The 22,932-nt window shown below is 44.2% G+C and overlaps 4 protein-coding genes across 5 annotated transcripts in view; all 4 read left to right on the forward strand.

Annotated features, from left to right (window-relative positions):
• Positions 1–10,038, forward strand: part of LOC310666006 (uncharacterized protein) — a 127,394-nt gene extending 117,356 nt beyond the window's left edge. The window contains exons 16-18 of the mRNA XM_083416417.1: positions 5,415–5,487; positions 7,947–8,379; positions 9,254–10,038. Coding sequence (XP_083272543.1) covers positions 5,415–5,487; positions 7,947–8,361 — 488 coding nt within the window. The 3' untranslated portion in view covers positions 8,362–8,379; positions 9,254–10,038. The remainder of the gene's footprint in view (positions 1–5,414; positions 5,488–7,946; positions 8,380–9,253) is intronic.
• Positions 1–22,932, forward strand: part of LOC310666072 (uncharacterized protein) — a 1,539,811-nt gene that overhangs the window by 1,329,828 nt on the left and 187,051 nt on the right. The window lies entirely within an intron of this gene.
• Positions 27–4,627, forward strand: LOC310666161 (T-lymphocyte surface antigen Ly-9-like). Its single transcript, XM_083416826.1, has 4 exons — positions 27–133; positions 3,466–3,810; positions 3,922–4,224; positions 4,362–4,627. Exons 1-4 carry the CDS (start codon positions 46–48, stop codon positions 4,406–4,408), a joined length of 783 nt encoding a protein of 260 aa, XP_083272952.1. The 5' UTR covers positions 27–45; the 3' UTR covers positions 4,409–4,627.
• Positions 15,744–22,932, forward strand: part of LOC310667160 (T-lymphocyte surface antigen Ly-9-like) — a gene marked incomplete at its 3' end in the record, with an annotated part of 35,900 nt that continues 28,711 nt past the window's right edge. Inside the window, exons 1-2 of the mRNA XM_083418884.1 lie at positions 15,744–15,866; positions 15,982–16,283. Coding sequence (XP_083275010.1) covers positions 16,055–16,283 — 229 coding nt within the window. The 5' untranslated portion in view covers positions 15,744–15,866; positions 15,982–16,054. The remainder of the gene's footprint in view (positions 15,867–15,981; positions 16,284–22,932) is intronic.

Consider the following 22,932-nt stretch of genomic DNA (forward strand, 5'->3'; position numbering starts at 1 on the left):
ACAACCCATGCTACGCCACTGCATTCTGGTGCCTCACTGCCGCCCATGGCTCTCTGCACCTCTGGAGAGATACGATGGAGGATTTTTCTCACAGAAGGCCTCTTCTTCAGACTATTGCTCTACTCTTCCTTGGGTAAGGACTTCACTGCTTTCTTTCTCTCTCTCTCACTCAAAAACCACAAGTAACCCAACTATATGCATTGTTATGAAGACAGAAATTATTGGCAATATTGGTTGCTAGCACACAGGGCCTCCTCTCCCCAGCTGGACCCCTCCCAGAACACCCTGGCTGGCTTCAAAGGAAGCTCCAACAGAACGCTTTTGAGAGTTCAATTGTATGTGTGATATTTGTTACTGAGCTGAAATTGGGAGGACATTCTGCATGAATGATGGTGGTGATCATCTCCCCTAAAGGTGTGGGTGGAATGGAATAAAAGCACAGGACATGCTGACTGCAGGTTGACCTCATCTCTAGGGCAGAAATGTTTTCCTGCGGGATATTTTCCTGTGATGTGTCAGTTATTCACCAATACAAAATAAATATCAGTTTAGAGCAAAAAGAGAATTAGAGGAGCCAAACAATGAGCAGGAAAAGGCAACTGCGGATCTTGGTGGAACAGAGTCAGCTTCCCCCAAATTTGACCAATGGGCAGATCTTCCCCAAAACAGATGTTCCCCAAATTTGACCAGTGGGCAGCTTTGAAAAGTTTTTAGTGTTTAATTGATTGCTTTAGATACAGATGACGTTCAGACTTCACACTATTTTATTTCAAAACTATATACTTTAAAAAAAAAAATATTCTGGGCCAATCTTCTGTCTGAGTTTTTCTGGATCCCAGTTCCTGAACACCAGGTCTTGGAATGTAATTTTGGACTTGTGACAACTTCTCTTACACTAAAGGGCCACATTGCTATGACAGCTAGGGGAATGCAGTAAATGTTTAACTAGAGAGAGTTGGGCAGTTCCAAGTGGCTCAGTGTACAATTCAGCAACAGTTAAGATTAATCTTGGATGTTGTAAACTTTCTTGGATTTTGGTCCCAAATATCTGAGAGACTACTTTCTTCCCCATAGTCCATCTCAGCTGTTAAAACTAGGGACACTCTTCGTAGTTTCACCTCCCTCAAACAGTTGGGGAAGTGCCAGCCCAGGAGAGGACTTTCTTTGTGACAGGCTGCTAAACTGTAGGTGTCCCTCCCCACAGAGTTGCACCCGGCACCTTTAGTGTAGAGTTTCCATTATATGCTGAAGAGTCACCTCTTTACCCTGCCATTGACACCTGCAATAGAATTTTTATTTTATTTTTTATAATATTTATTTTATTACTTTTTCATTAATAACAATCCAACATAGACCACATAATTACAATACCAAATAATAATAATTTTAAAAAGTCAATTGTCAGATTCCAAATTAAACATTTTGGTTGACTTCCCATGTTCCGATTTCAGGAGATTTTTAGGAGATGTTGATTCCTTGTTCCCACTCCAATCCACCTATTTGATCCAAATAATATATTTCCGATGTTGATCCTTTATTTTAACAGCCACTGGTGTGTTGACTTTCATTTGGATTTACCGTATTTTTCGCTCTATAACACACATCTGACCATAACACTCACATAGTTTTTAGAGGAGGAAAACAAGAAGAAAAAAATTCTGAATGAAACGGTGGATGTATCATTTTTGTGCTTCATGCTGTGGCCACAGACATGTGATTTGACGGTGAGTTTGGGGTAGCCCAATGCAAAAATCCTGAGAATCCATGTGGATCCGTGCTTTGTCACCATGTTTTAAATGGGGGGGGGGGGGACACAGAAGGGACAAGGAGCACGAGAGGGGTGTGCGGAAAAGCAGCTGGCTAAGAACGCAAGGGAGGGGTTTAATGGGAGGGAGGAAAGGAAGGCAAAAGTCCCCCCCCCCAAGCCAGCCCCCCCCTCTCTCCCACCTGCATGTTTTTCGGCTGCCTGTGAGTCCCTAGAGCACGGAGAGGAGGATGTGGTGGGCTGGAGCATGCACGCAGTGTGACTAGGAAAGAATTAGAAGGAAGGACTCGATCCTTTCCTTAACCCTCTGCTTGCCAGGAGGGCAGGGGATTCCCTGCTCTTTGTTGAGTTTGAGCAAAGGCAGCAACAGAAACAGAAGCGGGTGGGCAGAATGCAGGAAAGCAGCAGCTTCCGCCTTCCCTCCGCCCGCCCGATCTTATTTTTGCCTGATTTTTGCCTCTGCGCTCAAGCGAGTCAGCTCCAGGGACCACACATTCGCTCAATAACACGCACAGACATTTCCCCTTACTTTTTAGGAGAAAAAAATCTGTGTGTTATAGAGCGAAAATTACGGTAACTGTTCCATATCCTTTAATTTGGAAGAGGAGCTTATATCTGGTAACTCTGTGTGGAATTGTTGTTGTTTTTAACATTCAATCTTCCTTTCTTGTTGCAATCAATCATTTTTGGCATCCCCCCCCCCACACACACTCCAAGGACTCAATATTACTGCATAGTGACCTTTCACCATCTTGCTTCTCTTAAAAACGAAAGTGGTCTGGCGTCTGGCATCTGGCCATTACTCCGGGCTGATTTCCAGCTTTTGAATTGTTTCCCATTCAATAACAAGCTGTTACCTCAACAACACTCTAATATATCAAAGTTCAAGTCCTCCATAGGAGGGTGTTGCCACAGAACATCCCAATATTTCCCAGACAGTTCCATTCTTTCAATTAATCGATAAGCAATACAAAGTTCTTATTGATTCCCTCTTGCAGTCCATTAATAATTGCAATCCATTAATAATCACAATCCATTAGAAGATAATTTTCTTCTTCAGTGAAGAGCTGCCAAATAATAAAACAGCATAGTGAATACATAAAAGAGAAAGCAAAGGCTTCTCTCCACCACATACCAATCCAAACACAATGAAAATTTTCTCCGGATTGAGACCTTAGCACTCAGTGGCTGATTCATTTAGCAGGTTAACTCGCCTCCTTCTTCCAGAAGATGCCTGTTTCTTAAGTCTGAATTCTGATATACCTTAAAAAACAGAAGAATATCTGCTCATGGTGACAGCGTTAGAGAGTTTCCGATGCATGCAGTGCTAGGCACTCAGCGTCCCCTCCCCCCTGCATTCTGTAGGAGGAGCAGGAGGCAGGTATCAGACAATCTGTGAGTGAGAGCTCTCCCCATCCCCCGACCCTGGAGAAGGGGGAATTGCGAGGATAATTGCTCTCAAATTATCCTTAATTGGCTGCATGCCTGGGGTTCGCTATCATTGGAACTGCTGTTCACCATGGCGGCAAAACCGAAAGTCCTTTGCAGAATAATTGTTAGGACCCTCCTTATTACATTTTAAGACTGCATTTTAAATTGCTATGACCTGCTCTGGGAACTCATGATGGAGCTAAAAACAATAATGATACTAATTTTCCCCTTTCTTTGTATCTCCTCCCCCACCACCACCCCCTTACTAGAAACTTTAAGCCATGCAGTTTGGACTCCAACACATCAAGTGAAGGGAATCCTGGGAGGATCAGTCTTGTTTCCTGCCAATGTATCTCAAGGAATAACAGTAGAGAGTATGGAATGGGACTTCCGCCCCCTAAAGCGTGACCTGGGCTATTGGCTAGGGGAATTCAGTCATCGGAACCGAGATCATCCAAGTCCCACTGGCCGGTTTGGACAACGGCTAGACATGGTGGACGAGACAACACTGAGGATCAAAGACCTGGAGTTGGATGATGGTGGAATCTACAATACTCGCATCTGGTTTACGAAGGCACAGTTTCAAGAACAGAGTTTCAGTCTCACAGTCTATGGTAAGTTATTGCTTTCAATGTTTGGCTCATGGAATGGGATCAGCACCATTTTGCATAAGCACTGGGAGGGGTGGGACCCAAACCTTATGCTAATTCATTTGTGTTCCACAGAGCCAGTGCCAACACCACAGATACACCACCAAGTGGATTCCAAGACTCCAGGTGGATGTAATGTGACCTTGCAATGCCACACTCCTGGAAGGGTAGAGCTCAGTATCTCCTGGGAAACAGGGGATCCGCACAGGGCCTTAGGAAAGAGTGTGAATCAGTACCAGGTTTCTGACAATGGCCGGGAGCTCCAAGTCTTCTTCTGGAACAGTTCTTTCGACTCCAAATTCACCTGTCTGGTCAGCAATCCTGTTGATCAAAAGGAAGCCTCATTTGACTTGCTCAACATCTGCCAGAGTGATGAAGGTGAGCAATACATCCTTTCATTCATTATGCAGAGGATGTGCTTGTGGTGGTGAGTATGAAGACTGGCCCTTAACATGAGAGATTTGAGGAGATGTGTTTGAATTAATAAATGCTACTCTTCACATGCTTGTGAGCAGAAATGGAGCATACAAAGAGCTCCTTGAAGACTGATCTGATTCTGTGAATTGCTGCTGCTGCCCCCATCTTCTCCTTTTCCTGCCTTAAGGAATGAATTCAGAGCAGTCAAGTGTGTCTGACAGGGCATTCACAGCCCTAATCATTTCAATATGAATGGGAAAGATTAGCAACACTTGCTTATCTCTTGTTATTTATTCTACTGCTCTCAGCCAGGTGTGAGCATGAGGCTCTGAATCTTGGGATCATGGGTTCAAGCCACACCTTGGGCCAAAGATTCCTGCAAGGCAGGGGGATGGACTAGATGGCTCTAGTTGTCCCTTCCAACTCGACAATTCTATGACTATATGAGACTCATTCTGGCGATTGCTATTAGAGTATGTTTTGAGAAACGCTTATTGTTCATTGTGTGGGATATAAAGCTGTCAGTCAAGTCCAACATTCCAAGAGGACTAACTGTCTCTATGAGGCAGGCAGTTTTGTCGGTTGGTTGGTTGGTTGGTCGGTTGCTGCTAGGAGTGTTAACTGGTAACTGCTCGGATGCAGTCTTCTCATGACTCACTCCTATCTAGTATATTTTCTCTGTTATGTAACCTAAGCCTGCCTTCAGGAACAACTCTGTAAACCTGAATGAATCTGATAGTAAAGTAGTATACGTTAATATGATTCAGATTCATGTGTGTTTTCTTTAAGTGGGACAGAAAGGGATTAGAAACCAGGAAGGTCTATGAGAGTCAGTCACTCTGACGATTGTTATTAGAGTTTTGAGAAACTCTTATTTTTCATTGCAGGTGGACAGTTTGGACCCTTGAGTTGGAGTCCATGGCTTATCTCTTCTGTCATAGTTCTTCTGGTAATATTGGTGATGGTGATGTGCTGGAAGATGAGATTAAAAAGACATAGAAGAGGTAGGACCAACTCTATTGATCTTCCCATCTCTCCTGAGATGGGGGCTTCCTGCCAAATATACCTCTACCTTGATTTTGCTTATCCTGAGAGGCAGAGACTGGTCAGTGCCATGAACTCAATAATGTGTCTCTTTTTGCACTCCACAGCTGTTTGTTCTGTGATGCAAGAGAAAGAGGAGAGTATCCGGAGCTCAGGAGCCATCCAGAAGATGGTGATGAGGTGAGATAATTGGTGTGCAAAGTAATGATGGGGAGATTGTTTTTATCTACCAATGAAATCATGTGATACATTGGGGAGGCATTTATTACTTACATTATTATTAGTAATGTTGCCATCTGTTATTCTTAAAGAAACAACAGCAACAGCCCGTCCCTACGAACTATCTCTGGTTGTCTGCAGGAGGCTTCTCTTAAAATTGTCTATAAACACTAGCATCTCTCTCTTATGATGGAAAGGCTGCGGAGAGAGGGGCTCATTTTCATGCATGACGGAGTTGCACATTGGTCTACTCCCTTTGGGAAAAGGTGTTTCACACTTTCCCCAAAATTATGCAGCAATCCCCTCCAGCCACATCAGCTCTTGCCTTGTTATCATTAGACTCAAATTTAAACGATAACGTTAAATGCAGAGACTTTCTATTTTTATTATTATCAGCAGCCCGATTTACAATAGCCTGATACAGGAAACACCCTATAGAGATTCCCCAGTGAAAACTGAGTAAATAACATTTGAAATGTGGCTCTATTAGAACTCCTTACTTCCCATAGACAGCTAATTAAAGAACTTCAAAGACAGACACTATTGGCGAGACTTGGCTTCCGTTCTTTTCCCTTATGAAATTAAACAGAGTATATAGTTTATTCCACCCACAACCTAAGAATTTCTGTGGAGAGGCTACTTTATATTGACAATACATAAATAAACGTATTGCTTGTGTGCTGTGTGCTGCATAAGAAACTTAGTAAGACTGTACTACTGGAGAAGTTACTGTAGTTATAGGACGTTCTTGTATTTTCTGTCAGGTTTATTACGTCTCTCCCACACAAGACACAGCACACTGGCAGCTTTATTACTTTCAGATTTATTAAGCAATTACAGGGTCACAGCAGTCTGGGCTCTCTTAGTTCAGCCTTCACTGCTCCAGTCAGTTGCTGAGACTAGATTCCTTTTCTGGCCAAGGCAGGGTATTCCCCACTTCCTCCTCCACCTCCTTCTGGGTTTATGTTGCAGGCAGCTTGTGCAATGATCCTGTTCCCATCAATGGAACATCCATGCCCTGTTAAAGTGAACAGAATTGAACCCTCCCCTCGCCAGCTAGTGAATAGAGAACTCAGCCCTCTGACCGCAGGGCTCTGCTGCCCAAATCCTTCCCCCAGTGAACCCAACAAGATTGCGTTCTCCCCTCACCAGCTGTTCTGGACTCTTCCCAAAATACTAATTTTATCATTGATAACTCTGGTCAACAACAAATTTGTTGCCTGCGTTTTTTCAGTTGATTTAGGGTGAATCTGATGCGCTGAATCCAAAAATCATGTTGGTTTTGCTCAATCAGGTCAAGTTTTTGAGCTATGGCCACATGTCATTTTTTTATCTTTTTGGTCGCATGTACGCTTGTGTGGAGCATTTTAGAAGAAGTTGGTGGGGGTAAAATGCCATGTCGAATAATTGTTTTGATTGGAAATGATTATTTTAATGACAAGAAGTATTCAGGTCCGATAGTTCTGGGTGATTATGTCGAAAAGGGATCAGTTTGAAGTCATAAAACCTTGAAATCTTCCATAAATTGGTGCGGCAAAGCATAAAGTTGGGGCATCAAAACTAAGTTAATGGGGCTTGGAGTGCCACAGTATGAACGCAAAGATTGGAGACTGTTCATTGACAGCAGCAAGCGATCACTGAAATGTGTTCTGCTGTACAACGGCAACCAGTTTGCCTCTATACCCCTCTATAATAACTGAGTGCAGGAGAGTGGAAATGACATACTTTTGTCATCCACTCTCTAATGGACTGAGTTATGGCAAGTTCTCCAGGAGCCTGTGGAACTAAAAAGCTACCAATAGAGGCTGGAACAGAGGTACAGGGAAGATGTATGTCCCACAGAGAAACCTACGGTCTGCAAATAAAAACATCCTGAAGGTCCCAGGCCTCAGAGAGGTTAGGCTGGCCTCAACTAGAGCCAGGGCTTTCTCGGCTGTGGCTCCAATATGGTGGAACGCTCTGTCACAAGAGACTAGGGCCCTGCGGTACCTGACATCTTTCCGCAGGGCCTGTAAGACAGAGCTGTTTCACCAGGCCTTTGGTCAGGGCGCAGCCTGACGCCCTCCTCTGGCAATCTGCACAGAATCTTGCTTAATGGTTGCCATCAATTTGATTTTAATTAATTTTTATAATGAAAGGTTTTTAGAATGTTGGATTATTTTGATTGTTGTTAGCCGCCCTGAGCCCAGCTTTGGCTGGAGAGGGCGGGGTATAAATAAAATTTATTATTATTATTATTATTATTATTATTATTATTATTATTATACCTGCTTTTAGGCCAATTAGTATCCTTTCTTGGAGACTGCTGGACTTGGACAGGACTAATTTTCTCCAGGGTTTCGGTGGGCCCAAAAGCCCAGAAATTGTTTGAGGAGTTTCATCCCCAGAGTTCCTCCTGTCATATTTTCTCTCCAATGCAGATTGAACACTGAATCCCACAGACCAACCCTGCAGGTTGACTCAGGGAAGGAGGAATTCTCAAGCTGTTCCACGCTATCCAGAAAATGCTTCCCTTCTCTCACTTCTTGTACAGTCTCAGAAACAGATCCTTCAGAGATTGAACATTGCATGAGAGGTCAGGCACATCTCCAGGAGCCCCTGCTGAGGAATTCACTGAGGGTCCCTCAGGGGAAAGACCCATTGAAGATCTCTCAATGCTGCCAGTTGATCCAGAGCTACAGCCTACTCAGCAGCCTTCAACACTGGTCCCAAAGGTCCTGTGACCAGGACAGAGAGCAACATACCAAAACTTATCCGGCGACTATAGTTGGGGTCTCCTTGAATGCAAGGAGTCCCAGAAATGCCTTCATCACCAGCCGCAAACAGAGTATATAAGACAATCCTCTTGAGCTTTACTCTCTTTTCCTATTGAGCTTGGACTCCCTCTATGTAGACTGAAGGTGTAAATGGGTGAATAAACCCTATTTCTTAAAGCTACAGCAGCCTCTGCTGTGTCTTCCATTCTCCAAAGGAACACAGACCCTCTTTGGGTGCCTGGGGTCCCATGGGCTCTTGCCTCAACTGGGCAGAGAGAGGGGCAGGCAGCAGACTTTTGCAACAATACATTGGACTGGAGCTCAAGCTTGTTTTCACTCATTTTGGTGTGAGACGATGATATTTATAGCAAGAGTAATAAAAAAAATAGTTATTTAGGGGAATTGAATTTAATTCTAAATTATATTCAGGAAACATGGGAGAATTCAAGGGGTCAAAAAATAAATAAATGGATGTACCATGGTATAAAAAAACTTGTTTTGATGAATTGGAAGAGCCGCAAAAGATTCCACTGAGCACAAGGATTGATAATATGGACAGATTAGCTACATATGAACGAATTAAGCGATAAGGCGGATAGTAGTGGGAAGTGGAGGGAGGAGAGAGAGGTGGGAAAATATTGTTTAAAAGGTGTAGTATATCAGTGTATTCAAATCTGAATTGTAAAATTGTGTTATTATTCTTATTATGATTTTTGTTGTATGTGTCTTTCGCGGTTGTTGTTTGTATCGAAAAAATGATTAAATAATCTTTTTCAAAAAAGGTTGTTTTCCCTCTTCTCCCTGGCAAAACATCTGCAAAAGAGACTTTCTTTTGGGAAGGAGACATATTTTCCCTAACAGGGAGACTAAAAAGGAGGGAGGCAAATATTTAACAGCAGCAGAGTGACGGTGCTTGTCTGGTGTCAATAAGCAAGGAGTTTCAAAGAGTAGGGGCTGCCAACCCTGAAAGATCGATCCCTTGGAAGTGCAAAGCAAACATTTTGGCATTTATACATGGGCCAGTTCTTCTTGCCCTTTGGTTCAACCTTCGTTTGGTTCTTTCTTTGCTTCTTCTCCTCACCCATCATCAGACTGTGGGATGTGGTTGTGGTCTTGGATGAGGGGGGAGAGGGAGTGTTTGTGAGAAGCTTGAACGTGTATTTTGTCTTAAGGCGGAGAAGTTCTCCAGGTGTCATGTTTCAAAAGGAGAGAGAGGGAGAGAGTCACAAGTTCAACAAGTGGGGCAAGATCCCAGCTTCAGCACCACCCATATCCACCCTAGAGTGGCTTGCCCTTGCCCTGAACTTCTCAAAATAAGCTGGCCTAGAGACCCTGGAGGCACATTTGCCCACAGAGATCCTTCCTGGTGTCCACAGGGTCCCATCTCCCCTCCCCTCCATTTTAGCAACACAATTTTACTTAATTTAACACATTATGTGCTATTTTCACTAATGTTAGTATTGCTTTGTACACTTTATGATTAATGCATACAAAACATTCATGCACTGATGCGCACACATTTTCCCAGTACATGCATGTTTGTACATATCAGTTGGCTGCTGAACAGCAAAGCAAAATTCAGACAAGTGTGGATTTCATCTTTCATGGATGGTTTAGCTGAGATTCCTGCATTGAAGGGGGTTGGACTAGATGGACCCTTGGAGGCCATTCAAAATCCACAATTCTATGATTCAAACTAAATGTTAAAATCAACAGGGGGTTACTAAACATATACACAGAAAAGGTAATGCCTCAAGTCGTCATAGTGTAAAATAAAAGAACCGCAACTTGTATTGAATTTCTGTGTGGGCACCTGGTGCGCATTTCCTCTTTTTAGCTCACAGCTTTCTCAGCCTGGATGACTGTGGACAAAGCTTGTCAGTTACTTTGCACTATTTCCCTCTTAGATGGAGCTTTGGGGCTGCAGCTTTTCTTATGCTTGAGAATAAAACCAGGAGCCTTGTGATCTTTCTCTCCTTTGGCCCATGAATCTTCTTTTCCCTGCGTAAGTCCCTGGGTAGGAAAAGTTGAATGCATAGGGCAGGCATCCCCAAACTCAGCCCTCCAGATGTTTTGGGACTACACCTCCCACCATCCCTAGCTAACAGGACCACTGGTCAGGGATGATGGGAGTTGTAGTCCCAAAACAGCTGGAAGGCCCAGTTTGGAGAAGCCTGGCATATGGTGAAAATCTATAGGTTTGCTTGGTCATAAAGGGGAAAGAAACCGACAACGCTGAGCTCATCTGGAGAATAGGGCCCCTCCCTGAAAGCTGCCTCCCTATCTCAGGGTTCATGTGTTTTGGCACCTGCTGGGGGCTCACATTCCGCTGACAAGAGACCCCACTCCACTAGACCTTCTCCTTTCCACCACTGCTTTCTCATTCTGGCCCAAACAATCATGGTGGGTGTCATGGGCCCAGGGGGTTTGGGGGCGCTGGCCAGAGGAGGCTGGTGACATGGAGGAGACACCCTAGAGGGACTGGCTAGACTGGGAGCTCAATGAGCCAGCCAGAGGGAGGATCCTAGAAAGGTCTGGAGAAGGATATGGGAGCCAGCTGCATGCCACCATCCCCTCCCCTCTGAACTGTATTTAAGCCAGTTATTGTCAGTTAACTCTTGTGCTGCTTTGTATTTATGTACTTAAGCCTGGATTTTTTTTCGTGGGAGGGGGGATATTTACTTTCATATTCCATATTCTGTACATTTGTACTTCCAATGCTCTGCCTTTTGATGTTTTGAATGTTTGCTGTGAGCCAGCTTGCGCAGAGCCCATTGTGGAAGGGACGCATATAAATAAACTCAATCCCAATCAAGAGGGAAGTATTCTATACAACTGATCTTGGTTACTAGCACCCAGTTCCTGGTGACGTGGGGCAATGCCAGAGTGACCTTTGTTATTTGAGCTCAGTTCGTAGAATAATCTGTGTGCATGACAAAGCTGGAAGTTAGAGAGCACCACTCGAGGTGGGTCCATAGCCTATGATAGGTCGAGCCAGTGCTTTTCCCCCCGGGGGGGGGACGCAGGGGTACGCATACCCCTAAACATTTTGTGAACCTTTGTACTCTTATTCAGTTAATGTATTTATTTTTCCTGATTTGAACTATAAAATGGTGATTATTTTGAGTCAAAATGAGAGTACCCCTAAGCATTTATTAAGAAAAAAAGTGCTGGGTAGAACCAATTAATTCTAGTTCTCTCACTGCCTGCCCTACTGAGAGCTACAAAAGGAACACAGATACTAAGGAGGAAGGGTCAAGTGGGAGGCCAGTAGAAAGTAAAAAAGGAAAACAGGTGGGGAATGGTTAAGGACAGGTGGACGCTATCCTAAGGGAACAGTCTCTCCTGCTGTGATGTGTTGCTGCAGATTGCAACCTTTACTCTTATTTGCAGTGGTTTAGCTGCAGGACTCTGAAAGGTTGGTGATCTCCAAATGTTGGTGAGAATCAAAGACCTTTTCTTAACAGAAACCTTTAATAGGCAAGTGTATAACACAGAGATAAACACCCTGAGTTCACACACTCCTCCCCCTCCTCCTCCACTGATCCCTGCTTGGAACTACCGTTGTACTTGTACAATGTCCTTCTCTGATCCTTCTGAGGGGAGGAGCAAAGAGAGGGTGCAAACATAAAGAGGATGATCTGATCTGCTCGAAAGCGAGAAGACGGAAGGGACCACAATTGTGTTTGAAAGTTAACGACTTTTGCGAATAAGACCCTGTACTCGGTCTACGCTTATAAGATGGGTGAACCGGCTTATTTTAGAGCACCTATCCTGTGCAGACAAATGAAGCTGTCCTTCTCAGGGTGGTGAAACAGATGCCTCAATGCCCACAGGCAGGACCTGAGCTCAACAGGCACATGTCTCCCCACTGGTGAGTCCAAGAAAGGGGCATTCTGGTGCCTCACTGCCACTCATGGCTCTCTACACCTCTGGAGAGATACGATGGAGGATTTTTCTCACAGAAGGCCTTTTCTTCAGACTATTGCTCTACTCTTCCGTGGGTAAGGACTTCACTGCTTTCTTTATCTCTCTCACTCAAAAACCACAAGTAACCCACCTATATGCATTGTTATGAAGAGAGAAATTATTGGCAATATTGGTTACTAGCACTCAGGGTCTCCTCTCCCCAGCTGGACCCCTCCCTGAACACCCTGGCTGGCTTCAAAGGAAGCTCCAACAGAACGATTTTAAGAGTTCAATTGTATGTGTGATATTTGTTACTGAGCTGAACTTGGGAGGACTTGTTGTTGTTGTTTAGTCGTTCAGTCGTGTCTGACTCTTCGTGACCCCATGGACCAGAGCACACCAGGCACTCCTGTCTTCCACTGCCTCCCGCAGTTTGGTCAGATTCATGTTTGTAGCTTAGAGAACACTGTCCAACCATCTCGTCCTCTGTCATCCCTTCTCCTTGTGCCCTCCACCTTTCCCAGCGTCAGGGTCTTTTCCAGGGAGTCTTCTCTTCTCATGAGGTGGCCAAAGTATTGGAGTCTCAGCTTCACAATCTGTCCTTCCATGAGCACTCAGGGCTGATTTCCTTAAGAATGGATGCGTTTGATCTTCTTGCAGTCCATGGGACTCTCAAGAGTCTCCTCCAGCACCATAATTCAAAAGTGTCTATTCTTCGGCAATCAGCCTTCTTTATGGTCCAGCTCTCACTTCCATACATCACTACTGGGAAAACCATAGCTTTTACTATACGGACCTTTGTTGGCAAGGTGATGTCTCTAGACTTGGGAGGACAATCTGCATGAATGACGGGGGTGATCATCTCCCCTAAAGGTGTGGAGTGGAATGGAATAAAAGCACAGGATATGGTGACTGCAGGTTGACCTCATCTCCAGTGCAGAAATGTTTTCCTGCGGGATATTTTCCTGTGATGTGTCAGTTATTCACCAACACAAAATAAATACCTTCCGTCTGAGTTTTTCTGGATCCCAGTTCCTGGACACGAGGACTTGATGCTTGGAATGTAACTTTGGACTTGTAACAACTCCCTTCTCTTACAGTGAAGTGCCACGTTGCTATAACAGCTAGGAGAATGCAGTAAATGTTTAACTCGAGAGAGTTGGGCAGTTCCAAGTGGCTCAATGTACAATTCAGCAACAGTTAAGATTAATCTTGAACATTGTAAACTTTCTTGGATTTTGGTCCCAAATACCTGAGAGACTACTTTCTTCCCCATAGTCCATCTCAGCTGTTAAAACTAGGGGCACTCTTGGTAGTTTCACCAGCCTCAAACAGTAGGGGAAGTGCCAGCCCAGGAGAGGACCTTCTTTGTGACAGGCTGCTAAACTGTAGGTGTCCCTCCCCACAGAGTTGCACCCAGCACCTTTAGTGTAGAGTTTCCATTATATGCTGAAGAGTCACCTCTTTACCCTACCATTGACACCTGCAATATAATTTGTATTTTCTTATTTTATGATATTTTTAATAAATTTTGATTAATAACAATCCAATATAGCCCACATAATTACAATACCAAATCATAATTCAATTAAAAAAGCCAATTGTCAGATTCCAAATTAAACATTTTGGTCGACTTCCCCTGTTCTGATTTTAGGAGATTTTTAGGAGATGCCGATTCCTTGTTCCCGCTCCTATTCACTTATTTGATCCAAATAATATAGTTCTGATGTTGATCCTTTATTTTAACAGCCACTGGTATGTTGACTTTCATTTGGATTTAACTGTTCCATATCCTTTAATTTGGAAGAGGAGTTTATATCTGGTGACTCTGTGTGGAATTGTTGTTGTTTTTAACATTCGACCTCCCTTTCTTGTTGCAATCAATCATTTTTTGCATCCCCCCCCACACTCAAAGGACTCAATATTACTGCATAGTGACCTTTCGCCCTCTTGCTTCTCTTAAAACCGAAAGTGGTATGACGACTGGTATCTGGCCATTACTTCGGGGTGACTTCCAGCTTTTTCTTTGAATTCTTTCCCATCTGATAACAAGCTGTTATCTCAACAACACCATAATAAATCGAAGTTCAAGTCCTCCCTAGGAGGGTGTTGCCACAGAACATCCGATATTTCCCACACAGTTCCATTCTTTCAATTGATCCATAAGCATTACAAAGTTCTTATTGATTCCCTCTTGCAGTCCATTAATAATTGCAATCCATTAATAATCACAATCCATTAGAATCTAATTTTCTTCTTCAGTGAAGAGCTGCCAAATAATAAAACAGCATAGTGAATACATAAAAGAGAAAGCAAAGGCTTCTCTCCACCACATACCAATCCAAACACAATGAAAATTTTCTCCGAATTGAGACCTTAGCACTCAGTGGCTGATTCATTTAACAGGATAACGTGTCTCCTTCTTCCAGAACATGCCTGTTTCTTAAGTCTGAATTCTGATATATCTTAAAAAACAGAAGAATCTCCGCTCATGGTGACAGAGTTGGAGTTTTTCCGATGCATGCAGTGCTATGCACTCAGCGTCCCCTCCCCCCTGAATTCTGTAGGAGGAGCAGGAGGCAGAGCTCTCCCCATCCCCCGACCCGGGAGAAGGGGGCATTGCAAGGATAATTACCCTCAAATTATCCCTAACTGGCTGCATGCCAGGGGTTCGCTGTCATTGGAACTGCGGTTCACCATGGCAGCAAAATCGGAAGTCCTCTGCAAAATAATTTTAAGGAAACCTCCCTATTACATTTTAAGACTGCATTTTAAATTGCTGTGACCTGCTCTGGGACCTCATGATGGAGCTAAAAACAATAATGATACTAATTTTCACCTTTGTTTTTATCTCCTCCCCCACCACCCTCCCCTCACTAGAAACTTTAAGGCATGTAGTGGGGAATCCAACTCATCAGCTGAAGGGAATCCTGGGAGGATCAGTCTTGTTTCCTGCTAATGTATCTCAAGGAATAACAGTAGAGAAAATGGAATGGCACTTCCGCCCCCAAAAGCGTGACCTGGGCTATTGGTGGGGGGAATTCAGTCATTGGAACCAAGACCATCCAAGTCCCACTGGCCGGTTTGGACAACGGCTAGACATGGTGAACGAGACAACACTGAGGGTCAAAGACCTGGAGTTGGATGATGGTGGGATCTACAATACTCGCATCTGGTTTACTAAGGCACAATTTCAAGAACAGCGTTTCAGCCTCACGGTCTATAGTAAGTTATTGCTTTCAATGTTTGGCTCATGGAATAGGTCATAGTGTAAAATAAAAGAAACTCATTTTGTTTGTATCTCTTTCCCCACCACCCTCCCCTCACCAGAAACTTTAAGCCATGCAGTGGGGAATCCAACCCATCAGGCGAAAGGAATCCTGGGAGGATCAGTCTTGTTTTCTGCCGATGTATCTCTAGGAATAACAGTGGAGAAAATTCAATGGGACTTTCTACCCCAAAGGGGTGGCCTGGGTTTTTGGCTGGCGGAATTCAGCCATGGTAAACTGGAGCACTCAAGTCCCTCTGACCGGTTTGGACAACGGCTTGACATGGTGAACGAGACAACATTGAGGATCAAAGACTTGGAGCTGGATGACAGTGGGTTCTACAATGCTCGCATCTGGTTTGCTAAGACACTGTTTCAAGAACAGCGTTTCAACCTCACTGTTTATGGTAAGTTATTGCTTTCACTGTTTGGCTCATGGAATAGGATTAGCACCACTTTGCAACATAAGTACTGGGAGGGGTGTGACCCAAACCTTATGCTGATTTCATTTGTGTTCCACAGAGCCAGTGCCAACACCACAGATAGACCACCAAGTGGAATCCAGGACTCCAGGTGGATGTAATGTGACCTTGCGATGCCACACACCTGGAAGGAAAGATCTCAGTATGTCCTGGGAAACAGGGGATCCACAAGGGCCTTAGGAAAGAGTGTGAATCAGTACCAGGTTTCTGACAATGGCCGGGAGCTCCAAGTCTTCTTCTGGAACAGTTCTTTTGACTCCAAATTCACCTGCCTGGTCAGCAATCCTGTTGATCAAAAGAGAGCCTCCTTTGACTTGCTCAACATCTGCCAGAGGGATGAAGGTGAGCAATATATCCTTTCCTTCATTATCCAAAGGAGGTGCTTGTGGTGGTGAATATGCAGACTGGCCCTTAACATGAGGGATTTGAGGAGATGTGTTTGTATTAATAAATACCCCTCTTTGCATGCTTCTCAGCCGAATTGGAGCATACACAGAGCTCCTTGAAGACTGATCTGATCCTGTGAATTGCTGCTGCTGCCCCCATCTCCTCCTTTTCCTGCCTTAAGAAATGGATTCAGGGCAGGAAAGTGTGTCTGAGAGGGTATTCACGGCCTAAATCCTTTCAATAGGAAAGGAAAAGATTAGCAACATCTGCTTATCTCTTGTTATTTATTCTACTGCTCTCGGCCAGGTGTGAGCATGAGGCTCTGAGTCTTGGGATCATGGGTTCAAGCCACATCTTGGGCCAAAGATTCCTGCAATGCAGGGGGATGGACTAGATGACTCTAGTTGTCCCTTCCAACTCTACAATTCTATGATTCTCTGAGAGTCAGTCATTCTGTCGGTTGTTATTTGAGTATGTTTTGAGAAACTCTTATTGTTCATTGTGTGGGATATGAAGCTGTCAGTCAAGGCCAACATTCTGAGAGTACGAACTGCCTCTATGTGGCAGGCAGTTTTGTCAGTTGTTTGGTTGGTTGCTGCTAGGAGTGTTAAATTGGTAACTGCTCAGATGCAGTCTTCTCATGACCCACTGCTCAGATATAGGCTTCTCATGACTATCTAGTGTATAGTATATCTGTATACCTAAGCCTGCCTTCGGGAACAACCCTGTAAACCTGAATGAATCTGATAGTAAAGTAGTTTATGTTAATATGATTCAGATTCAAGTGTGTTTTCTTTAAGAGGGACAGAAAGGGATTAACAACCAGGAAGGTATAATTATTGATAGCAACCCTCTTGTTGCTGCATAAACTCAGACAGGGGATCGTTTAAACTTTGCTAAATTATATAAACATTTCCACACATTGCAGGTGGACAGTTTGGACCCTCGAGTTGGAGTCGATTGCTTATCATTGCCCTCATATCTCTTCTGGTGGTGGTGATGCTGATGCTGATGCTGATGGTGAAGGTGAATTGGATTCACTGGAAGATCATATTTAAAAGGCATAGAAGAGGTACGACCATCTCTATTGATCTTCTTCCCATCTCTCCTGAGATGGGGACTTCCTGCCAAATATACCTCTACCTTTCTTTTGCTTATCTTGAGAGGCAGAGACTGGTCACTGCCATGGACTCAATAATGTTTCTCATTTTGCACTCCACAGCTGTGATGCGAGAGAAGGGGGAGAGTATCCAGAGCTCAGGAGCCACCCAGGAGATGGTGATGATGAGGTGTGATGATCGGTGTGCAAACTAATGATGGTTTGATTGTTTTTATCTACCACTGAAATCATCTGATACGTTTGGGAGGCATTTATTACTTATGTTATTATTATTAATGTTGCAATATGTTATTCTTAAACAACAGCAACAGCAACAGCAACAACAACAAGCAGATTTCAAACAGGCCAGTGACCTGATAATGAATGGCCATCAATTTGGCAAAACCCGTCCCTACGAACCATCTCTGCCCATCCGCAGGAGGCTTCTCTTAAAATTACCTTTCGCTGGTATTGGACTCCATCCCATCCAGCCAAAATAAACTCCAGCATCTCTCCCTTATGCTGGAAATGTTATTATTAATGTTGCAATCTGTTATTCTTAAAGAAACAACAGCAACAGCAAGAACAAGTGGATTTCAAATAGGCCAGTGTCCTGATAATGAATGGCAATCGATTTGGCAAAACCCGTTCCTAGAAACCATCTCTCCTGAGAGGCCAAGACTGGTCAGTGCCATGGATTCAATAATGTGTCTCATTTTGCACTCCACAGCTGCAATGCCAGAGGAAGGGAAAAGTATCCGGAGCTCAGGAGCCACCCAGAAGATTGTGATGATGAGGTGAGATGATCGGTGTGCAAAGTAATGATGGGGTGATTGTTTTTATCTACCAGTGAAATACATTTGGGAGGCATTTATTCCTTATGTTATTATTATTAATGTTGCAATATGTTATTCTTAAAGAAACAACAGCAACAGCAACAACAACAACAAGCGAATTTCAAACAGGCCACTGACATGATAATGGCCATCAATTTGGCACAACCCATCCCTACAAACCATCTCTGCTCATCTGCAGAAGCTTCCCTTAAAATTACTTTTTGCTGGCTATTCTGGACTCTTCCCAAAACACTAATTTTATCATTGATAATAACTGAGTTCTGGAGAATGGAAGTGACATATTTTTGTCAATTCAAAATGCCCAATTCCACCCGCTCTCTTAGGGACTTACCGTATTTTTCGCCCCATAGGACGCACCGGGCCATAGGACGCACCAAGTTTTTTTGGGGGGAAATAAAGAAAAAAAATTTATTTCCCCCCCTGGTGCTTGTGGGGCAGGCAGCGGGGAGAAGCGATCTTCAACCCACCGCCTGCCTGCAGACCAGGTCCGGGGACAGCTTGATGGCGGCATTCCGCCTCCCCGCTGTCCCCCGACCTTGTGGGGCTGGCGCTGCGGCTCTCCTGAAGCCTGGAGAGCGAAATGTGTGTGCCTGCATTCGCCCCATAGGACGCACACACATTTCCCCTTCATTTTTGGAGGGGAAAAAGTGCGTCCTATAGGGCAAAAAATACGGTAGTTATGGCAAGTTCTCCAGTGGAACTAAAAAGCTAGCCCTAAAGAGTGGAACTGAGGTGCAGGGAAGATGCCTGCTTTTCGGCAAATTGGTATCCCTTCTTGAAGAATGCTGGACTTGGACAGGACTTTAATTTTCTCCAGGGTTCAGGTGGGCCCAAAAGCCCAGAAATTCTTTTAGGAGTTGAATCCCCAGAGTCCTTCCTATCATATTTTCTCTCCAATGCAGATTGAACGCTGAATCCCACAGACCAACCCTGCAGGTTGACTTGGAGAAAGAGGAATTCTCAAGCAGTTCCACACTACCCAGGGAATCCTTTCCTTCTCTTACTTCTTGCACAGTCTCAGAAACAGAGCCCTCAGAGATTCAAGACTGCATCCCAACATGAGAGATCAGTAATATCTCCAGGAGCCACTGCTGAGGAATTCACTGAGGGTCCCTCAGGGGAAAGACCCATTGAAGATCTTTCAATGCTGCCAGTTGAGCCGGACCTATAGCCTACCCAGCAGCCTTCAACAATGGCCCCCAAAGTCCTGTGACCAGGCCAAAGAGCAAGATACCAAGATTTATCCAGTGACTATAGTTGGGGTCTCCTTGAGTCAGGAGTCCCAGAAATGCCTTCATCACCAGCTGCAAACAGGGTATATAAGACAATCCTCTTGAGCTTTCCTGTTGCTGGAAACAGCACAGGTCTCTGGTTTCTTCAACCCAGGCACCTTGCCTTAACTTGGCTCTCTTTTCCTATTGAGCTTGGACTCCTTCCATGTAGACTGAAGGTGTAAATGGGTGAATAAACCCTATTTCTTAAAGCTACAGCAGTCTCTGCTGTGTCTTCCATTCTCCAAAGGAACACAGACCCTCTTTGGGTGCCTGGGGTCCCATGGGCTCTTGCCTCCGCTGGGCACAGAGAGGGGCAGGCAGCAGACTTTTGCAACAATACATTGGACTGGAGCACAAGGTTGTTTTCACTCATTTTGGTGCAAGGTGAGGATCTTTATAGCAAGAGTAAAAGAAATAGTTATTTAGGGGAATTGAATTTAATTCTAAATTATATTCAGGAAACGTGGGAGAATTCAAGGGGTCAAAAAAATTAATTGGATGTACCATGCTATAAAAAAAACTTGTTTTGATGAATTGGAAGAGCCGCAAAAGATTCCATTGAGCACAAGGATTGATAATATGAACAGAATAGCTACATACGAACGAATTAAGCGATAAGGTGGATAGTGGTGGGAAGCGGAGGGAGGAGAGGGAGGTGGGAAAATATTGTTTAAAAGGTGTGGTATATCAGTGTATTCAAATTTGAATTGTTGAATTGTGTTATTATTATTATTATTATGGTTTTTGTTGTATGTGTCTTTTACGGTTGTTGTTTGTATCGAAAAAATGATTAAATAATATTTTTCAAAAAAGGTTGTTTTCCCTCTTCTCCCTGGCAAAATATCCACAAAAGAGACTTTCTTTTGGGAAGGAGACATATTTTCCCTACCAATGAGACTAAAAGGGAGGGAGGCAAATATTTTAACAGCGGCAGAGTGACGGTGCTTGTCTGGTGTCAATAAGCAGGGAGTTTCGAAGAGTAGTGCTGCTACTGGAAGTGCAAAGCAAACATTTTGGCATTTATACATGAGCCAGTTCTTCTTGCTCTTTGGTTCAACCTTCGTTTTGTTCTTTCTTTGCTTCTTCCCCTCACCCATCATCATACTGTGGGATGTGGTTGTGGTCTTGAATGAGGGAGGAGGGGGACAGTTGTGAGAAGCTTGAATGTGTATTTTGTCTTAAGGCGGAGAAATTCTCCAGGTGTCATGTTTCAAAAGGGGGGGGGGAGAGAGAGAGAGAGAGAGAGTCACAAGTTTAACAAGTGGGGCAGGATCCCAGCTTCAGCACCCCCATATCCACCCTAGAGTGGCTTGCTCTCCCCTGAACTTCTCAAAATAAGCTGGGCTAGAGACCCTGGAGGCACATTTGCCTACAAAGACCTTCCCTGGTGTCCACGGGGTCCCATCTCCCCTCCCCTCCATTTTAACTTGTTTGTATTGCTTTGTACACTTTCTGATTAATGAATACAAAACATTCATGCTCTGATGTGCACACATTTTCCCAGTACATGCATGTCTGTACATATTAATTGCTGGTGAACAGCAAAGCAAAATTCAGACAAGTGTGGATTTCATCTTTCATGAATGGTTTAGCTGATATTCTTGCATTGCAGGGGGGTTGGACTAGATGGACCCTTGGGAGCCATTCGAAATCCGCAATCCTATGATTCAAACTAAATGTTAAAATCAGCAGGGGGTTACTAAACATATACACGGAAAAGGTAATGCCTCAAGTCGTCATAGTGTAAAATAAAAGAACTGCAACTTGTATTGAATTTCTGTGTGGGCACCTGGTCACATTTCCTGTTTTTTGCTCACAGCTTTCTCAGCCTGAATGGCTGTAGACAGGTTTATCAGTTACTTCACACTATGTCATTCTTAGAGGGAGCTTTGGGGCTGCAGCTTTTCTTATGCCTGAGAATAAAAGCAGGAGCCATGTTATCCTTCTCTCCTTTCGCCCATGGACCTTCTCTTCCCTGGGTAAGTACCTGGGTAGGAAAATCTGAATGCATAGGGCAGGCATCCCCAAACTCGGCCCTCCAGATGTTTTGGGACTACAACTCCCACCATCCCTAGCTAACAGGACTGGTGGTCAGGGATGATGGGAGTTGCAGTCCCAAAACATCTGGAGGGCTGAGTTTGGGGATGCCTGGCATAGGGTGTCAATCTATAGGTTTGCTTGGTCATGAAGGGGAAAGTCACTGACAATGCTGAGCTCATCTAAGGAATAGGCCCCCTCCCTGAAAGTTGCCTCCCCATCTCAGGGTCAATTTGGTTTGGCACCTGCTGGGGGCTCACATTCCACTGACAAGAGCCCCCACCCCACCAGACCTTCTCCTTTCCACCACAGCTTTCTCATTCTGGCCCAAACAATCATGGTGGCTGTTCATGGACCCAAGGGGTGGGCGCGCTGGCCAGATGAGGCTGGGGACAGGGAGGAGAAGCCCCAGAGGGACCGGCTAGCCTGGGACAGATCTTCAGGAGCTCAATGCGCCAGCCAGAGGGAGGATCCTAGAAAGGTCTGGAGAAGGATATGGGAGCAAGTTGTATGCCGTCTTCCCCTCCACTCTGAACTGCATTTAAGCCAGTTATTGTCAGTTAACTCTTGTGTTGCTTTGTATTTATGTACTTAAGCCTGGATTTTTTTTGTGGGGGGGGGTATTTACTGTCATATTCCATATTTCATACATTTGCAATGCTCTGTCTTTTGATGTTTTGAATGTTTGCTGTGAGCCAGCTTGGGCAGAGCCCATTGTGGAAGGGAGGCATATAGATAAGCTCAATCAATCCCAATCAAGAGGGAAGTATCTGAGACAACTGATCTTGGTTACTAGCACCCAGTTCCTCGTGAGGGTGGGGCAATGCCAGAGTGACCTTTGTTATTTGAGCTCAGTTCATGGAATAATCTGTGTGTTTGACAAAGCCGGAAGTTAGAGAGCACAACTGTAGGTGGGTCCATAGCCTATGATAGGTCGAGCCAGTGCTTTTTTTCTGGGGGGGATGCAGGGGTACACATACCCCTAAACATTTTGTGAACCTTTGTACTCTTATTCAGTTAATGTATTTATTTTTCCTGATTTGAACTATAAAATGGTGATTATTTTGAGTCAAAATGAGAGTACCCCTAAGCATTTTTTAAGGGAAAAAGTGCTGGGTAGAACCAACTAATTCTAGTTTTCTCACTGCCTGCCCCACTGAGAGCTGCAAGAGGAACACAGATACTAAGGAGGAAGGGTCAAGTGGGAGGTAAGGAGAAAGTAAAAAAAGGAAAACAGGTGGGGAATGGTTAAGGACAGGTGGACGCTATCCTAAGGGAGGGAACAGTCTCCACTCCTGGGATGTGTTTCTGCACATTTGCAACTGTTTGTCTTCTTT

Source organism: Podarcis tiliguerta, assembly GCF_965153285.1.
Source record: "Podarcis tiliguerta genome assembly, chromosome: 16".
Taxonomy (NCBI): Eukaryota; Metazoa; Chordata; class Lepidosauria; order Squamata; family Lacertidae; genus Podarcis; species Podarcis tiliguerta.